This window comes from Etheostoma cragini, chromosome 9 (assembly GCF_013103735.1).
Source record: "Etheostoma cragini isolate CJK2018 chromosome 9, CSU_Ecrag_1.0, whole genome shotgun sequence".
Taxonomy (NCBI): Eukaryota; Metazoa; Chordata; class Actinopteri; order Perciformes; family Percidae; genus Etheostoma; species Etheostoma cragini.
This window is the reverse complement of record NC_048415.1, coordinates 3,771,995-3,783,779: the sequence shown is the minus strand read 5'-3', so window position 1 is coordinate 3,783,779 and position 11,785 is coordinate 3,771,995. Positions and strand designations below refer to the sequence as shown.

General features: G+C 39.9%; 1 protein-coding gene across 3 annotated transcripts; it reads left to right on the top strand.

Moving 5' to 3' along the window:
- The first annotated feature begins 4,809 nt into the window (after positions 1-4,809).
- On the top strand, positions 4,810-11,452 carry glrx2 (glutaredoxin 2). Of its 3 annotated transcripts, none has more exons than XM_034880720.1 (4): positions 4,810-4,899; positions 6,090-6,150; positions 6,590-6,766; positions 10,895-11,452. In XM_034880720.1, the coding sequence occupies exons 1-4, from the start codon at positions 4,835-4,837 to the stop codon at positions 11,054-11,056; spliced, it is 465 nt and encodes a 154-aa protein (XP_034736611.1). In that variant the 5' UTR covers positions 4,810-4,834; the 3' UTR covers positions 11,057-11,452. The 3 variants fall into 3 exon arrangements, with proteins under 3 accessions (XP_034736611.1, XP_034736609.1, XP_034736610.1); XM_034880718.1 differs by lacking the exon at positions 4,810-4,899 and adding an exon at positions 4,905-5,091; XM_034880719.1 differs by lacking the exon at positions 4,810-4,899 and adding an exon at positions 5,708-5,966.
- Positions 11,453-11,785: the final 333 nt, after the last annotated feature.

Genomic DNA, 11,785 nt, shown 5'->3' with positions numbered 1-11,785 from the left:
TTTCTAACGTCTTTCACTTTGTCACACACTTGTCTGAAGCATTGTTCAAAGTTTAGTCAAATGGCCCAGGGGTCTTCAATGTTTTTAAGCCAAGAACCCCTTGACTGAAAGAGAGACTGTGCAGGGACCCCCTACTACATATGTTATGTAAAATTAAGCTGCATATTAAACTGGGCCTTCAGTAAACTGGAGGATACCATTTTTAGTGCATAGAATAGACAAAGTTATCCAATAAGCTATGAAATAATAACTGTGGCCATGAACGTTCATTAATTAACTAATTTGGTGGACCACCAACTGTGACTATAAGGGAGAAAAAGTTACACGCTAAAGCTTTAATTAAAGGCCTTTTTTTAAATACAACAGCCAAACTACGGGATCTTTGAGTTACTCCTCAAATGAACGTCTGGTATGTTCTCAGGGGTCGATTATGGACTAGTTTGTGACATTTGAAGGGATTATTCAATCTGATTATAATACATTCAAGTGGGCGTCCTCTAGCTCACCCAGTAAGAGCGGCCCCCCCCCATGTAGGCAGAGGCCTTTGCAGTGGCCCCGGTTTGAACCCGACTTGTCCCTTCGCTGCGTGTTATCCCCCATCTCTCTACCACCTTTCCTGTCTATCCAATGTCACTATAAAATAAAGAGGATAGCCCCCCCACCCACAAAAAAATAAAATGGGGCAGAGAAACAGCCAGCTGACAAACAAACAACCTGCAACATCTGTTATTACTAATATTGCCTACTTTATAATAATAATGTAGACTTTATTAATCCTGCAAGGGGAAATTACAATTTACACACAAGCCTGAATCACACACACACATGCTCATTACCTATACATGCACTAATGGAGAGACGTCAGAGTGGTAAATGCGTCCTGATTTTCTCTGGCCAGGGTGTCAGCTCAGTCTTTGTCCCTTTGGACCCGGTCTTAAGAAGACTTGGAATCAACCCAGGCCGTCCTGACTGCAGTCAGCCCAACACATAAAAAATGTCGAGTCTAACTGCAGTTCAGCTCCATTCTGAAACTCACATGGATACAAAAATCACAGTGACACACACTTTACTTATCCGCATGATAAGTGCTATAGATTTTAGTGTTAGCTTATTGATGAACTGACTAAAAATGAGTTATTATGCACTTTGCCAATTGCCTGTTAAGCAGAAACTCTACAGCACTCAATCAAGCTATATGGCCAAGAGCTATGATTTGATCAATGGAGACTGCAATTGAGATTTTTCTTTTGTAACAGGCTGCTTAAAGAAAGTGCTAACTGTGGAGAAAATGTCATACGCAGAAGAAACCGAGAAAGCAAACAGCTTAAGACCCACCATTTTCTGTCCTCAAACGTTGAGATGGCAGAAAAAGAAATGATTTGTGAGTTCAGTATATAACTGAGGACTGTTTATTTTCACTACATTTTTCAATACAGAAAAAAACTACAAACAAAACGTAACTTTATTTCTTTAGGCGTAATTGCTGGTTTAATTAAAAAAATCTAAATGTTTAACATCTTATATCCATTTAGAAAAAAACCTTACTGTATTTAAATACAAAAGTTGTCACAAATTACAATTAAATGTCTCTATGATTTATTAAAATAGGCTACTTTCCACAGAAGTAAATCCTAATTTCCAATCAAAGGCAAATCTGTAAATCCTTATAAGACCAGCAAGTGTCCAAACCAGAACCAACCATGTGTCATTAGAGTTGTTCCTGTGGCTTTTGATTTATTACAATTTAGTAATGTTTCTCCAGAAGAATGGAAGAGGGGACGAGCAGACTGTGTCAGGCAGTGAAGGAAGTCTGACTCATCATTCTCACTTTTCACACATAAAAAAGGTGCTTGCTAATTCCTTAAAAGCTGCCAGTCTGCTGCTTCAGAGGTGCTCGTCAAATGGTCGAATCTGAAACCCCCTCTCCCAATCCTTACTGACATCAGATTGGGAGGGAGCTCACATATCTCATTCAACGGGGGTTGTACTGTACATCATTTTTGAAGATTTTTGTTTCCTGTGCACTTTTTAATCGCTCTTGCGAAATATGATTGTGGGGGTGGGGGTGCGGACGCCGCCTTTCATGACCATTCTCTAAGTTACGCACCCCCTGCGGCTTTGTCCCAGGGCTGACGGTAATGCTGTGTGGGTGCCGCCGCGGTGGGGATGATAGAGAACGAGCTACTGATAGCCTCTACTGGGCCTGTGCCAAAAAGATAACGAACCCCGACCCATGTGCGGTGTGGCGGCACTGCCCTGACCATCCTCCACGGTATCCAATCCTCGGGGTACAGATGTGGCAGTAAATTAGAATGTGCCACACAAAACTCAGATGTGGGGGGATGGGATTTCTAAATGACACAAGGTCCCCACATGATAATACTCCTATGTGCATAGAGCTTAAAACAACCTCTGAACGTACACATGTTCCACCATAAGTTTCTCCCAGAGGCTATTTTGCAGCGGCACCGTGGCTCCGTCCGGCGCTTAGCACCGCCCAATTGGATAGTTTTTTGTGATTGGTTAAAAGAAATGCCAACCAATCCAGAGCAGGTTTTACTCCCTTCTCCAACGCTGTGTGGACTAGCCAGACCGTCCTCCCAGTGCTGTGGAGGAAGGTCTTCCAATGCGAGACTACCATTCACGTGAACAACCTAGTACCATGCAACATGATGGCCTTCAAGGAGAGACTGTCCGAAGATGTGCACCACTATCCCCTTATTTAAATACAATTTATCCACAGCAAACAACACTGAGTCAATTTTGAGTACTGATCTGATCTTATAATTTTATTGTTAATGTCTGGCTGTCTATTAAGGAAAATTGGGTTTTCTAACCAATAACACATCTCAATATTTTGCATATGTACAGGCATATTAAATGTGCTTCGGTCATTTGGAATATGTGGCTGCACAAATCTATATTTGGAGATGGTATGTACGCTATAGTGGCATCACAAATCAGATAGCTCTGTGGCACCCAGTAGTGCGAACACGTCTACCAACAATTTATCAACAAAATATCAGTTCCACATGTCAGAATTTCAATGCAGCTTGAAATGTTTTTCCACGCCTCATTACCAACCTGTTTTACATGAGGGAAAGCAAACTTTTCCCTGACTGTGCCTGAAATGGTACATGACATATGCTTTATTAAAATTCTTGTCACTTTTAAGAGTTTTAGCCTGTTCATATCATATTATCTGGCCAGTCAAGACTATTCGGTATTTGTGCCTTTGGTCTCTCTTTATATACAGTACTACTGTTGAAGAAAAATACTACAGGGAGGTTACGCACAAACCAGAATGAGCTAAAAGTGCCACCACTAATGGAGTATTTGTCTCAATTTTCATTCAGGAAATTTTAGGGTTTGACATGAACTCCATTTAGTGGTAATATACCTGTCAGTGAGGGGTGGTCATTGCCATGACAACCCTCTGGCCAGCCAGTGGGAATCAGTTTTTCCCTCGCCCCATGACCAAGCTTTGGTGAAGGTAACCCCACTACCGGTTATGTTGGTTTTATCTACTTAGCAGAGATGATTCTAAGATGTTACATGGGAAGAAGTGTAATCCAAACACACACACACACACACACACACACACACACACACCTTTCTCCAAAAAGGTAGCACTTTCCTTCATGTTTTACACGTAGAAATAAACTGCATAGAAAGGACATTGGACTGTTTGCCGTGGTCATTTGATTAGTACCAATGATTGTAAAAGACTCTAGCTTGATGTTGAAGATCCATCCAGCCTGTGCAAAAAATACAGTAACTGATAGGTTGGACCAACCTGTCTTTTATGCTAATGCTATTCTCTACTGACTTTTAGAACATGTCAGGATGTATATCAGGTATTAAAGTACCCAATCCAGGGCAAGACTGTGTATCTCTTTGATGGTGTGAATCCATTCCGAAATCAAGGCTTTAAAAAAAAATAATAGGTATTTGAAGTTAACCACTTCTATGCTGCCTCATCATATGTCTTGGGATTTGTGATTGATCCCCTACCCTGTGAGCCTATTCTGGGCTAACATGCTAAATGGGAAACAGTTAATTCTGAACTAATGCATTTTCTCTTGTATTTGAAGAGGAAGGGGAAACGAAACACCGCGGAGGATAAAGGAAGACATTTTCCGCATTTGTAACAGCTTTGACGCCTGTGCTATACAGACAGACATGACAGATTGTGATATGTTAACTTATTTCCACTCTTCCGCTTGAATTCCACTGGTCTCTTTGACCTCAGCACACTCAGCACAGGAGATGTTTTACTTGAAGTGCCCCTGGCATTGGAATGCCACCTACAAATAGGCCCCTATTATTACTAATGATAAGCTACTATTACCTATTACTTAAACCTGTCACAATCTGGTAGTAAACTTGACTGAATACATACACAAATTCGTTTTTGTGCACTCTCTTCCTCCATCTTTATGGGGGTTATTTTGGCAGTTTGACCACCCATGCTTGGACCACATAAATAGGTACAGAAGCCAGTCTCTAGTGCCATTTTGGAGGAGAAAGAGGATTCTGAATGACACAAATAATAAATAATAATAAATTGTAAAGACTGCCTGTCACTACATTAGGTAGCCTATGTCATGGCTGTTTTTACATGTTTCACTTGGTCTGCATATAGGCTATCTATATACTAGTTACATTTAAATACATGAATCGAACACGCAGAGTCCCATAAAAGTCTTGCACACTCGTCTGATAGGCTATTTTACCCAATAAAATGACCGACAAACCTTACTTAGCATACTATGTATCACACCACTCTGTGTAATCACATTAGAATCTCCTTCCCATTGTGGTCGTTGACGTTATGGACGTTACGCTCAAACTGCGGCTTGCGTCTGCGTCAGAAACTACTTCCGGCGGTCACGTAAGGTAGGTAAATAGGGGAGAAAGCAAGCGTACAGTTGCCGCCAGAGGTGTTGTGTGAATTCCGAAGTTTTTGTAAACTTACCGCATGTTTAACCCAGGCCAACAGCGTGATTATTTTTTGGCCGTATTTTCTTTTTTCTCCATGTTTGCTCGAGCAGGATGTCTTCCCAGGGTGGCATGGACCGGCTGCCGAAGGTCATTCTCGCTAGCTTGACTAAAATATTAGCTAGCTAGTTTAATAAACCAAACACAGACTGTTGTTTAAAAAACGTACTTGCACTCAAGAAGTTATGATAACGTTAGGAAATTGTGCTTGTTAAAAGTTATTTTAGCCCGTTCACAGCCACGCTTAACGTTACGAAGCTACCTTTACCATGCCGAACAGAAATGTTTCGTAATAACCTAACAACATTCTAAAACGAATCTATTTGAAAGTGACAAACGCGTTTATTTTTACGATTCAATAGACTCCTCCGACAAATTCGGCGTGCATATGATCCATTAACAATCCATATTTTCATGAAAAAGTAACCTTTATCATTTGCATTACTGTACGTTACGCCGCCGTCTCTTTTCTTCCACCCATAGTCGGCGGTAGGTAATTGCTATTACAAACATTTGGATTTAACTGAATTAAGTACTAAGAGGCGAATCAAATTAAAACCGAATTTACAAATAGATGGTCACCTTTCCTGACACATTTACAGCAACGTTTTAGGAAGTGTTTTTCGATTTCTCAGTAGCTTGCCGTCTTGATATTGCTAGATTTGTAATGGACTTTGGCATGTGTCTTGCCCAATCTGACCGGATTTCAAGTGTCTGTGAACAGCGTGTGTACTCCTAATCCTCCTAGATTAACTACTAGGCTACATAAACCTTACTGCAGGCCTTAACCGGAATATAAACAGCAACATTTACTAAGTGGTCAAATCAATAATTGATAGCTTTACAACTTTAACTATGTTCAAGTGTATTTTCAGACCAGCAGTGATTCTGCGGTTTGCTGTTATTTGTATGATAATTATGAGCGTTCAGATCGTCTCTTCCTGTGATATCTTCACGTTTCTGAGGTTATTGCACGAACCTATTTATAATCCTTGTAACGTTTGTGTGTGTCAGTAAGATGACAGGAGACACATGCCATTTAAAAGATACTGTATGCTCTTTGATTAGTTTTTGTTGTTTTATTCCAGAATGGGGAATTTTACATCCTCCACATCTCTGTCCAGCACATCATGTGCACAGTATGTTCGGGTAAGTAAATGCTTACAGATCTGTTACCTGCAGTCAACTTGTTAAACCTTGTGGGACAGTAGTATGCTGTGGATCTCACTACAACCTATTTTAAATGATCTAGTGTCTGATAATTATGCATTAAAAGCAATACGTTTCAGTTATTTCTGCAGACATGTCTCAACATTTTATGTCTGGGGATTCCTACAGTCCACCAGCATTACTTAGCTTCATACTCCATATTTGTTGTATCAGATTAAAAAAAAAAAAAAAAAAAAAAAAAACGGTTTTGAAATGGAGCCACAGTTAATTCACTGACTAAATATTAACAATGGGAACACTTGGCCTAAAAAAAAATGCAAAATCTTCACCTTTGCCCAGCACCTCGAGGCCTGGTATGTGCAGTCTATCTGTGTTCTAATGATATTTAATTAAATCCTTCTTTTGCCTAACCTTTCAGGAGATGGTGTCCCAGAACTGTGTTGTAATATTTTCCAAGACCACCTGTCCTTATTGCAAAATGGCCAAAAATGTGTTCAATGAAATTGGTGCGACCTACAAAGTGATTGAACTGGACGAGCACAATGACGGGAGGAGACTACAAGAGGCTTTGGCTCAGCTGACCGGCACCAACACGGTAAGAGCCTCATGCGGTATTTGGGAATAGGAATTTTAAATAACTTTGCAGCCTGTTATTTCAGCAAAGACTCAAAACATGCATATTTGACAGCTTGTTTGGTCTGGCAGTTCTGCATTTAAGTTAAATTTAGGTTGCCTTGACTGGTATTGGTTGGGCTGCAGCCATGACTCAGCACTTCATCTAGACTCAAAACAGCTGAAACCGAGTCAAGATAAAGACAAGGGGTCTCATGTATAAAAGAAAGCGCAGCTTTCACACCAGAATGTGTACGGCCAAAACTTGAAAAGTACCTACCCTCGGAAATATTCACATGTCTAAAACCGGGCGTATGCCAGGTCCTGCACATTTTCGCTTGAACCCACTGATGTAAGGCAACTTAATAAGAAGTGTTAGTAGGCTCAGTGAAGCTGGCCCTTGTTTATTGACCTAACCTTACGGCAGGCTTCACGTGGGATACATGGAACGTTTGTATCACACCAGTCAGAGCCTAAGAATGGTTGTACGTTAATAAATGCAGCGGCTGAAAACAATCATAATTTAAATACCACGCACCAATATATTCCTGGTTTTGAGGCCTTGCCCCTACTGTTCACCACATGGCCAAACGAAATCTGGCTATGAAGCGTCACTTTTCAGAGGTGGAGATTGAAACACTGACCTCTCAGTTTAATTTGCAGTAACATGTGTCCTGTTTGGCAGCCTGAAAACGGGTATTAGGCTCTAGGAAGAATGCGGAATAGAAAGAGATCTCTGATGCAGTCAACAGTGTTGCCATAGTAAATTGGACTCCAGCTGAGGTTTATTTAATTTATACATCCTTCACATGTGTATGCTATGTGCCTTTAGTCAGTCCGATAGAGCCCCCCACTGGGACTCGTGTGTAGGCTGCGTGTGCACTGTTGCTCGGCTCATAGAGGTCTTCTAAAAGAGTCAGATCTGCCGTTGTCAATAAGTGATCAATGACTTCTCCTGTTACCTGCAACACTGACTCGAAAACTTGCCTAGGGAGATTTTGGCCTTGCAGCTCAGTCTGGAAACCTGCACGTTTAATTCTACTGCTTCAGTTCATAATTTTGTGGGAACCAATCACAAACTGGCTTGTCTACTGTATCTGGCGCGCTCTTGGCGGGTCTAACACGATGACGATTGAGAGGTAACCGAGCAGCTTCTTGTTTACATTCAACAGTGTTGGACAAGTTACTTCCAAACTTATTACTGTTGCGTAAGAGGAATCAGTTATATTACAATATTACTGTCTCTGAATTGTAATGCTTTACACTACTTTTGCATTACTTATGAGTTACTTTCACCAAAATAACAGCGGAAGGTTGACTAGTTTGTGAATTTCACCACCGAGTCAATAGTCAATTCTTTATCCACTTTAATACTACATTGATCATTCATAATATTTTGTCTAATTAATATGAATATGCAAAGTAACTACAGATATGAAAATAGATAGGTAAACCATACAAAATGCAAGTATGAGAAAAAAGAAAATACTCAATTAAACATTACAGTTGTGAAGTACGGCATTAGTGTAAAATGTTTATTTAAAGCACTTAAATAAGAAATTCATGTTCAGTTTAAAACAGTTTAAAGGAAATGGTCAATTATAGTGTGATTAAAACTCACTATTTACAGTACTTGATTTACAGCTGATATGTGTAAAGGTACACAACCTTGCTTGTTTAACAGTAATTTAATTTTATTGTGAACCGTCAAAGGAAGTGCTTTTATTTTGAATTAGCCTACACAGAAGTTGTCTGTTGTGTACTCTGGCAAGCCTACTGAGATGACCGTGAGACGGTAGCTGCAGAACGTGTCCCTCGAGCTTAAGTTGTTCATTTTCTTGTTTGTAAAACATCTTCAACATATTGAACAGTAAAGGGTCTGAGTGAAAGACGAGCAGTTTTTGGTCGTCATGCAAAGCCATCCCACTACAGGCCGAGTTACTCCCCACCCCTGATAAACATTCACTCCTGACATGTTTCTATCTGTCAGCAGCTCGGACACGCTGCTGTCCGCGCTGACGTACCGTCACCTGTAGGGACACAGATGTGGTCCGTACTAGGACTGGGCAATTAATCAAAATGTAATCATGATTATGATTTTGGCTCCCAATGATCACAAAAACAGAATAATCGAGGAAAAAAATAATTCAGCTCATTACGTTATGCGAGTAAACTCTAATTTTCTCTTGTACTGAATAAAAAAAATAAAGTTTAATAGGAAAAGTATTAGGGCAAATTTCACAGTTGTATGTGTGTTTTTTTACTGTTGATTTATTTCAACTTTTTCTACTGTATTTTATGTTAAATAATTGCAACATCTTTCCAGACATCAACGTATGATCGTGTTAAATTATTGTGATTTCAATATTGATCAAAATAATCGGGATTGTATTTTCTCCATAATCGAGCAGCCCTAGTCCGTACCGTCTCTGGTTCTGGGTCTGACCACGGGAACAGTGACGGCACAGCACCTCGCTTCAACGCAGCGTAAAAACTCCTGAAAATAATATCCATCTCACAAAGGTCTCTGCAGTCACCTCAACCATCAGGAAATTGTTTCCTGTGAAGAAAACCTTAGGGGTGTTGATGAATTCTTATTCCAAACCCCACTAAATGTTGCATCAAAATGCGTTGTAACTCGCGTTGCTGAGATTGAACTAAGTATAATAACACCAATGTGTCATATTACTGCGTTACAGGAAAAAAAGAATACATTACTATCATTGTGTTACTTTTGTAACACTGACATTCAGCGCCACCAAAGGGCAGCAACCCGTTGATGCCGCTGTCACGTCTACGTCACCCGGATCGTTGGTCTGATTGGTTCAAGGACTATCCAATTGTGTAAAGATTAGGGCTGGGCGATATAGAGAATATCAACTATAATAAGTAAGAATAAGAAAGTAAGAACTGGTAAGTTCAGAAAATGACATCACTTTACTGTAATGCAGCCTGTAAAACCAGGTAAAGGCAACACCATATTATAATATTACTATATTCTAAGATAATCTCTAGTCTCATATCACAATATCGACACAACATCAATATGTTGCCCATCCCTAGTACAGAGTCATTTGAGCTATGCCTAAAATACAGAGCAGACTCCCCAGACCAATGCTCAATGTCAAATCTGTCGAGCTTGGCTTGGTCTGGTGATAGCCAGACGAGAGGTCTTAGCACTTATCATTTAAAATTTGCCACGTTACAGAGCTGGAAAATACTTTGCGGACGGCCCACACATTCTCACATCAAGTTAATTTTTATAAATTGCACTGAGCGGGAAAACCAGCGTACGCAACGTGTATAGACAAGGCCCCAGAGCAAGTTGCATCCTTGTCAGACTATAGTCTTTGATGAAAGCAAAGATATACAGTATACAGAAAGGTCACCTTATACAGTGGCATCCTAGATTGGTGGTTCTTCACACACAAAATATCTTTGGCCGGGTACAAACATTGGAGAGAGAGAGCACTTTAACTAGACACGTTTAATTTTGGCCTGCCCATAGGTTACTTATGGAATTAACGTTGCTTAGCATCATGTGAGATGACCCACCGAGCTGGATGCTTTGTGCACTGCTTTTTGCTAATAAGACCGAGACTAGAGTTGGTGTGTATTGAATCTGGGAAACCGCATTCTGTAAATCCAATGGTCAGAGTTCAGAGTCACTAACATTCACACACTCTACAGTGCAGCATTTTGCTCGAATGAAAATTTGAGCCTGGCTATTCATTAGCAGACATCGAGCTGTAGTTTACAAAACACAAGAGTTCAGTAAAGATAAGGATCAGATTTTAATCAGCTTTATTTTAGTTGTTACTGATCTGTTAAAATATGCCCAAATCGGCCCCGATACCGAGCCTCAGGATCAGCTCGGGACATCGCTATTGGAAACATGTTGATGAAACAAGTAAAAAAAACAGTAAGTAATTTCCCAAACTTACCTTTTTTTCAAAAGAAGGTTTTAAATGCTGAGCTCCTCAGACAAGCTGTAATGTTTTGGCTTGATGTAGTGGGAGATAGAGGGCTGCTGCCTGAGGATGTCTGGGGCCTCATGAGGATTGACCCGTTTTTTCAAGAGCTTATGTTATGCCATGATTTTTGTGTTCAGGTGCCGAGAGTCTTCATTAATGGAAACTGCATTGGAGGTGGCTCTGATACCAAACAACTCCATCAACAGGGGAGGTTGCTGCCCCTGATCCAACAGTGTGCTCCGTGCTGTGTGGCCAGCTCCGACGGCTCGGGCAGCGGCCAGTTTGAGGCCGCTAAATGACTAACCGTTCTTGTAGTTTTTGTCAATCCTGTATTCAACAAGTGTATGCTTGATCTTGTGCTACAAGTTGAACATTGCTTGAGCATGTCTGTTATTTATTTATTTATCAAAGTGCATTGGATACTTGATGTTGGGCTACGTATATTTCCATCCAGTGATGTAAACTATTACTATTATTATTATTAAAGCTGCCATCTTTTAAACAAAACCTGTGAATAGTGGAACTACTTTTCATTTGCTTGTTTGTATTATTGAACAATATTACAGACATAAAAAAGCACAATCTCTCAGAATCAAGCATCATCAAACTGTGAACATCATAGGATTGTATATCTTCTCTGAGTGTATTTGAGGTCATTGTTTATATGATTTAGGATTTAAAGAACTACAGCTATTTCTATGATCGGCACATTTCATTATGCACATTTATTTAAACATTGCACATTGTTTAGAAATGTTTATTTGCAGAGGATGCTGTGAAAAATAGAATTTTTTTCTTTTTACTTTGTCGTCTCAGCATTTTCTATGTCAATGTATCTAGCAGAAGCTGTTTGTCTCTGAATTTCTTTGATATTAGTTAAAAAGTTGGTTTTACCAAAGTGTATGAATAGCCTAATGAATCATGATACTGTCAGTGTTGTAATTATAAGATTAATGAGGGTAGGTATGTTTCTTAATACCTAGAATGTGTTTTTATAATTATTAATAAATATGAATGGAACTCCATCA

Coding starts and splice junctions, on each gene's coding strand:
- glrx2 (XM_034880718.1), top strand. CDS start 4,982: ATGTTTAACCCAGGCCAACAGCGTGATTATTTTTTGGCCGTATTTTCT. Junction 5,092..6,089: donor GCATGGACCGGCTGCCGAAG/GTCATTCTCGCT, acceptor GTTTTATTCCAG/AATGGGGAATTTTACATCCT. Junction 6,767..10,894: donor AGCTGACCGGCACCAACACG/GTAAGAGCCTCA, acceptor TTTTGTGTTCAG/GTGCCGAGAGTCTTCATTAA.